Source organism: Strongylocentrotus purpuratus, unplaced genomic scaffold (genome assembly GCF_000002235.5).
Source record: "Strongylocentrotus purpuratus isolate Spur 01 unplaced genomic scaffold, Spur_5.0 spur5_contig_842, whole genome shotgun sequence".
NCBI lineage: Eukaryota > Metazoa > Echinodermata > Echinoidea > Camarodonta > Strongylocentrotidae > Strongylocentrotus > Strongylocentrotus purpuratus.
In genome coordinates, this window is record NW_022145549.1 from 1,553,479 (window position 1) to 1,561,073 (window position 7,595).

The 7,595-nt window shown below is 38.1% G+C and overlaps 2 protein-coding genes across 2 annotated transcripts; both read right to left on the bottom strand.

The window, feature by feature from the left end:
- Window positions 1-1,726: 1,726 nt before the first annotated feature.
- LOC115925586 (putative uncharacterized protein C19orf81 homolog) lies at window positions 1,727-3,368 on the bottom strand. Its single transcript, XM_030989746.1, has 2 exons — window positions 3,243-3,368; window positions 1,727-2,150 (listed from the first exon to the last, which is right to left on the bottom strand). Exons 1-2 carry the CDS (start codon window positions 3,353-3,355, stop codon window positions 1,958-1,960), a joined length of 306 nt encoding a protein of 101 aa, XP_030845606.1. The 5' UTR covers window positions 3,356-3,368; the 3' UTR covers window positions 1,727-1,957.
- LOC115925456 lies at window positions 3,361-6,049 on the bottom strand. Its single transcript, XM_030989331.1, has 2 exons — window positions 5,227-6,049; window positions 3,361-3,580 (listed from the first exon to the last, which is right to left on the bottom strand). The coding sequence occupies exons 1-2, from the start codon at window positions 5,481-5,483 to the stop codon at window positions 3,361-3,363; spliced, it is 477 nt and encodes a 158-aa protein (XP_030845191.1). The 5' UTR covers window positions 5,484-6,049.
- Between the last annotated feature and the right edge of the window lie 1,546 nt (window positions 6,050-7,595).

A 7,595-nucleotide genomic window follows, 5' to 3' on the forward strand; every position in this document is an offset into this window, starting at 1 on the left:
GACAGAGAGAAAATAGAGATAGAAGTCCTTAGGGGGTCCTTGTAAGCTATTGCTCAGAGCCGTCGATGTATGTTGTGTAAGTTGGACCTCAGCGCTCGTTGCTCTGTACAGCATGAACTCGAGTTGGCCTGACTACGTGTATAATTGGCTCTGTTGACAGTTAGCTTTGATTATAAACAAATACATAGACTCATTTTTCAACTCTTTATATCACTTTGTTCCTTAGGATCATTACATGCTATTAAGTACGTTTTTATGATAAGAGAGTTGAATTATCTTCTGGTGCAGTTAGTGGGACTAATTTTCGTTAAAATTATTGATGACTCTAAAACATCCCCTCATTTCATCTAAAAATCGCTTCTTTAGAATACATATGGCGGGGTAAAATGACATGACGGTTCTCATTATTTACCTCAATCGTTGTTTGACTGTTTTATTTCAATTAAAATGTTTTACTTTGTATTTATTATTTATATTTTAAATGTTTTATGAAGATAATGTCATGGCTTGAATTGATTGGGATAGAAAAAAATTCCCGTATCTCTTACTGTTCTGTCACTGTATATTTCAATATTATAATTACGTCTGCCTTTGTTCGTTTTTTCTGACCCCCCCCCCCTATCTCTGTGCCTGTCAGCCCCTCTGTCTATTGTGTGTGTCTGTCATTCTACACTGCTGCCCATAGAAATGGAATAGTTTTTTCTCACCTCTGAAATGAAATTATTGTGACAATGACAAAGATAAATTGTTATCTTTTCAGAACTTTATCTATCAACCATAAATCGGATTTTAACAATCATTTTCATGAAATAAGGTAAGAAAATGTATTCCAAACTATATAGGCAGCGGTGTACATTATATATATATATATATATATATCCCTCTTTCTCTCTCTCTCTCTCTCTCTCTCTCTCTCTCTCTCTCTCTCTCTGTACCTACTATTCTGTATAAAGAACAGGGTTGTGTAATGGTTATCCTCAAGGAATCTTCCAGGATATTCATACGATTTGTAAAGCCTTTATGGAAGAAGTGCAACTTTAATACGATACTAATCAGACATTTGTTTTAGTTATTCTCAATTCTGTTTCTTTATGGTTTTGCAAACGACTTTATCTATGTAGATTAAATTTATATTGTTTATTTCAATACGTAAATGATGTTAAATTGTCGATGAATTTATATTGCACAAATACATTGAAATGTATATTGTTACTAATATGATTGATTGATTGATTGATTTGTTTTATTGTCCACATTGAGTGGAAATTCTTCTTTCACATGGTTCCAACTATGTACATTATATAGAGCATAGGTCAAATTGAACAAATTTTTAGTAACACATTGCTCATTAATAAACTCAGCACTACATTTTTTTAAAACAATAAATCATACTTTTACATTTTAACTATATGATCATATGGACTCGTTGACAACTGTATAATTAATTTAAATATTCATGTATGAATAATATTAATCATTTTAAATGTTAGAGTATACTTAGTACCAAAATACATTAACGATATCGCCCCCCCCCTCCCATTACCTTCAGGAAACCTCTCATCTTATTACTTTACTATTGAACTATTTTTACTTTACTATTCATACTATATGGTATGATTATGTGCAATAAATTCAATGAAACGTAAGACATTATTTTGAAAATGGTGTGTGCAATTTATTTCGCCATTTACTCCCACCTGACTATCATAGACATATCACTGACGGGATCATGCATTATGGTCCAACTTTATGCCAGGTTTATGCTCTGGGTCATATTGGATTAATACATTTTATAGAATGGGTTTAGAAATCCCAGCAATCTGATTGGTTACGAGCCAGTGAGCACAATTCAAATAATTTCACTAACTGCATAAATTATGCACAAAAAGGTTGCGATACGCTGGGTATAATGCTCAATCACATTCCAAAATTACTGTAGGAATTTTGCGTGTGAAATTTATAGGGATAACAGTCTCTGCACAGCGGTGTGCGCGTCGCTCTGCAATGTGTTTTTCCGCCGCAAAAAGTCGAGGTAATCTTCATAGTTGACATCGTCGTACCGCCTGAGAAAGACTCGTTCGCCCTTGATAGATAGTCCGTCTCGGAAAAGTTTATAGCGAGCATTCTGATTTTCTAAGGTTATCAACCATCTAAATTTAAAGCGGAAAGAAAATAAAATAAAAAGAAAATGAAGAAGAAAAATATGATGACGATGATGATGATGATGTTCAGGGTCACTCCATCTATAAGAGATAGGTGACTAAAGAGATTTTGTGAAGTGGTCATTTTTTAGGGTCAGGACCCCGGCCCCCCCCCCCCAATCAGTGTTATTTAGGGTACGCATATGCGTGTTCCAACCGACCCCCTTTTCAGCAAAAGTCCGGTGTGTAAAGTCAATACGGCTCGACCCTTTTCTTTTGTATACGAGCCTTTTTCAGCACCCCCCTTTTCAGCAAAAGTCCGGTGTGTAAAGTCAATACGGATCGACCTTTTCTTTTGTTACGAAAAGGACATTTTGGTAACACGCATGGGGTCCGTCCGTTCTCGGAATGGGGGGGGGGGGGGGGGGGGGGGGCGGGGTCAGGACTCAAAACACTGGTTCTTGTTTTAGTTGAAAATTCGGCCAACGTAACAATTCTGGCCGAAGCATGGTGTCGTACAATCCAATTCAAAAAATTATTTTAAAAAATCTTCTTTTTTTAATATCAAGAAAATGATAAAGACTAAGGAAGTCTTTTGATAGGCCACCGCAGAGTGGTAAGCTTTTGCAATTTAAGATATCTGGCATACTCGGCTTTTAATAAATTCCACATCAAGAACATGAAATATCCCATGATAATAGAAAATATCAATGATTTGAATCAACATTTTATGCCTTTTAAAATAACTTTTACAAAATATTTCAAAGTTGCTAACAGCTTTCCATAATTGTTAAGTCCAACTTTGAGATAATTTCAACCTAAGATCTTTGTGAAACACCCCTTAGGACAAGTTTCATTTAAGCATCCCCTTTCCTACCCCAACTATTTGGCTTTATATGTCTATTTTATACTACAGTTTATTGTTGAAGGTTCTCAACTCTCTTATTAGGGGTTCAATACTTTCCTGGTGCTTATCTCACAAACGTGTTCATCTCGACCTAGGTGCGTTAAGACAGTGCAACAATAAATGTAAGACCTTCAGGAAAAGCCGTTTTTAATAATAATGAGTTTAGTATACCGTAAAGCCATAATTACACCAACCTGTTATCGACTCCTGCTGCCCCTAGAACCACGTTCATATCCACAAACTGAATACTTTTAATCCTGCTCACTTCAATGGCTCGTCGTTTCTTGATATCTTCTAAGACATCCATGTGCGTCACGTCATATCCCGGTAGGAGAAGCACAACGTCAGTGGGGCAGGCTGCGGTGGGGCGTTGAAGAAGCGAATCTTCTTTAGAGCAAAGTGGTCTTTGCCCATCGACAGCCTCTGGTCACCGTGTTGTCGGCTGCTGGTGCTAGATGTTATATGTGTGGTGGTACGCCCTCTGCGGTGATGTTTGGACGGGGATGTGATGTGGTTGACTCTCAGCTGTTGCCTGAGCATGTGAACGAAACATTTTTGAAACAGCTTCATAATGTTGGTAGGGGTTTTGTTCGAACATTATTTGATCAAACAAAAGGAACGCTGTCAAGTTTGTCGTTAGACTTCAAGAAGATTAATATGCATCGAACAGCACAAGCCACCACATAACAATCATTATGTCATTTATAATCATTGTCAAACGAAAGATTTATCATGAAAAGTGTTGCATGTAAAATTGTAGTTTAAAAAATAAACTGTCCGAATAACCAAACTTCTCCGGACACACGAAGTAGTATTACTTCCATGCTGAAAGATCTTGAATGGGGTACACTAATTGCTGAACGGAGAAATAGCTTGACTAACTACCTTCTTCACAGCTCATGACCTGTGTCCAGACAGCTTATTAGGCTACCGTTATTTATCCGGACAGTTGATTTAAAACAGCAATTTCAAGAAGTTAACAAGCGATATTTCATAAATCGTCTCAGACTTAAGTTGGACGACATCATAAAGGACAAAAATGTAATAAATGTTAGTGCTATTTGCTGATTATTTTCCGATAAATCCGAAGGCAGAACCGGCTTCACCCTGTTTTTCTTTTAACCAATGATCACATAATATTAAGTCTTATACTTATAGTGAAACTAGTTCAAACAAAGATTCAAATAAATCATCCATTCCTTCCGACTGGAATTCTTTACTACCATCCATAGTTAAATTTAAAAATCCCGACGTATTCTAGATCATGACTTGTGCAACAGCGTTCTTCTTCTCCTTAATAATTTTTTCCGCTTGACAAAGAACTCTGTCGGGGATAGTCTTTAGAAAAGAAACACAAGAAGAATGAAATACGGAAATAAGCGTAAAAGGAGATTGTCATAAAAAAAAAATCAGTGCAGATCGGGGATAACAGTCGTCTTCCCTATAGAAGGATGAGATCTGTGAGTGCAGCAGACATCAAATCAGGTGGGCGTTTCACAAAGCCTTTTTTTCAATGACAAATGACAAAAATCAGTGACAACTTTGTCGGTTACCAATCAGAAGTAAGGATTTCAGTAGCTTATAACAAAAACTGTCATTTATCACTGATGACTAGTTTTGTGAAACGCTCCCCCCCCCCCCCCCAGTCAGAGGGAGAAGCCTCTCCTGGATGGGTAGTGGTAGGCTGGTAATAAACGACGACCTCACTGTGAAGTAGAGAGGGCATTCACCCCCCCCCCCCCCCCCCACTCAGTGTTATTTAGGGAACGCATTTGCATGTTCCCTCCTTTTGAAAACACCCCCTAAGTCCGGCGTGTAAAGTCAATACGGGTCGGATTTGTGTGTACTACGAGCCGGACTTTGGTGCGTGAAAAGTACCCCTTTACCGGACATTTTGGGAACACGCATGGTATCCCTCCGTTCACGAAGTGGGGGGGGGGGGGGGCATTCCCGAATCATGTGCGTGACTGTCTTATTGAACTTGGGTTCTTCACAACCTTCGATCACATATACTGTGATTTTCTGTTTACTCTTAGGATTTGACTCAGTTGAGTCATATTATTTTCTGATTTTTATTCAGATCCTTACTGCTCTTCAAAATAGGGGCCCAATCCAATAACAAAAATAAAAACAAGACAAAGTAGCTATGCAATATGTTGATCATGCTTGCTAACTCACCGAATTGTAGGTTGAGTTCGAGATAGGATCGGGAATTTAATGCTAGTGGTAATCCTTCGGGCTCCTACAGATCGGTGCTTTGAGGCCTTCCCGACCTTCTTCAATGATTCCAGTCTGTTATCTGAGATAGCGCCCCCTCCTTCTTTCGACTGTGCCACCGGCGAGTTGGAGATGGTGTTCAACAGTGATGATGTGCTACTCGCTGATGGGCCCACAAAAGGGCTGGTTAGTCGACGTCGAGAGCTTGATATAGGCATTCTTAAGAGATATGATTTAGGCTTTTTGATCCAAATAAAACGTTAAGCCAAATCAGTTTTTACTTCGTTTAACTATAAACCGCATTGAGCTCACCATTGAAAAGGGCGATGATGTCAAAGAATTTCCAAACTTTAGTTCGTCGCCTCCCTCGAGATATGATGCACTTATTAGATTTTGCTGGAAAACCCCACTTTATTTTTTATTGAAATCAAACTTAATTTTAGTCTTTCTTAACACCCACTATTTTGACAATTTTCTGAAAGTTTTTTTTTCATATCTAATTCTTGCAAGTGCAGATGAGCGCGCAAAATTGATACCCAATATTGCGCGCAGGCGCAATGTAGCGTGCGCGCTTGTGGCCATAAACATTAAAATTAACATTAACATGGCTCGTGGCCATTAACACCGTGGTTGATTCCGGGTTGATTAACATTAATTCGACTTGAATTGTATATTATACAGTGTTAAATTGACGAATTCAAAATGATTGTACATTTCTCTAATACCCCAATATGGGTGACACCCTACCCGCACCTCGGTGACACGACATTTGCTCCTGCGACAATTGCTCCGGGCTTTATTTCGTCTAAGATGTAGGGTTAGGGTTAGGGTTTCAATAGGGTTTTATGTTAGGTTTAGGGTTAGGTTTAGGGTAGGGTATAGTGTTGAATCCAGGGTTGAAGTTAGCCATTCGATTAGTGTATGAAATTTACAGAGGAGCAATTGTCGCCGGAGCAAATGTCATGGAATCCGCACCTCCAGTCAAAACTCAGACGAGTAGTTTGGAGGACCAACCAACCAAGAACCAAGAAGAATGAGAATAAATTGCCATTGCCATTGTCATTTGCCTACTAGCTAGTTGTATATGCAATCGAATCATCCCCGCGGCCACCCGCCCGGTCTACTTTTTTCGTTTCGTTTCGTTTTTTCCTTCTTTTATCTTAATTATTATCTTTCTTGTTCTTTTCCTTTCTTTCCCCTATTGCCTTGTTTATTTATTTATTCGCCTCCAAGTGCAGTTATTGGAGAAGGATAAGATAAAAGAAAAGGAGGATGAGAGGAAGAGGAGGAAAAGAAGAAGCAGCAGAAGAAGAACAAGAAGAACAATAATAATAAGAAAAACGAAAAAAATAATAATAAAGGAATATGTGATATTATATCATTAAAAAAATTAAATATTGTTATTATTTTTAAATGTCTTTCTGTATGAGAGGTCAACAATAATGCTCTTAACGATCCATTTTCGTCATCCAGGGGGGCGAACGTGCCTTGGCCCCCCGCCCCCCCCCCCCGACCAAAAAACAAAAACAAAAAAACTTGCAAATAAAAAGGAAAAAAAAATGGTGACCAGGATTTTTTTTGTAGCTCAAGGGGGCTTACCCCCCCCCCCCCCACACTGAGCGAATTATCGGCCGGCGCGATTTTCAAATTGCCGGGGGCAAAAAAAAAAAGAAAACTCTGCTCACTACCCCCCCCCCCCCAAGTCATGGGTCATGTGATGTTGGGCATTATGAAGGGGTGACCAAAGTTCGCGGATATTTTTCTTTTATTGCACATTACAAAAAATCCAGATCAACAAATATCATGTTCCATACGTCATAAGATTCGTAATTTATCATATAATCAGATTATATAATATTCCAAGGCTTTATTCACTTCAAATCAATGATAAGACGAGAATATCGGAAGCCTTACCACTACCGACGTCCGTCAAAAAGTGTGACCTAAGTTCGCGCATGATATTTACTGCCCTCCAAAAAGTTACGTAGTTTCAATCAGAAGCCGAACTTTATATTGAGACTTTGAAAAAGATAATAATTTCTCTCTATCATTGAAATATTGCCCGATAAAAATACCCTTGTTAAATTTTGCAAACAAAAGACAATATTTGTCAATGTTTATGTGTTATTGACAATGTAGTCTCTATCTGCATGTCATTTGTTTGTTTGAAAAAATTATCATGTGTCTCCTTTTTATATGTCAGCCATACACAAGTTCTTGATCTTTTCTCTCTTTGTCTCTCCACTTTCCCCTTTTAAATTTGTATTCTTACGAAACCCATAGATTCATTGAAATTCACAAACACAAATACGGTGGAATTAAGCAGGTGC

Excerpts from the sequence above, each read along its gene's own strand:
- LOC115925586 (XM_030989746.1), bottom strand. The coding sequence starts at position 3,355 with ATGGATGTCTTAGAAGATATCAAGAAACGACGAGCCATTGAAGTGAGC. Across the intron at positions 2,151-3,242 it reads GCAGCAGGAGTCGATAACAG|ATGGTTGATAACCTTAGAAA; the intron begins GTTGGTGTAATT and ends CTTTAAATTTAG.
- LOC115925456 (XM_030989331.1), bottom strand. The coding sequence starts at position 5,483 with ATGCCTATATCAAGCTCTCGACGTCGACTAACCAGCCCTTTTGTGGGC. Across the intron at positions 3,581-5,226 it reads CGAACTCAACCTACAATTCG|GCAACAGCTGAGAGTCAACC; the intron begins GTGAGTTAGCAA and ends TCACATGCTCAG.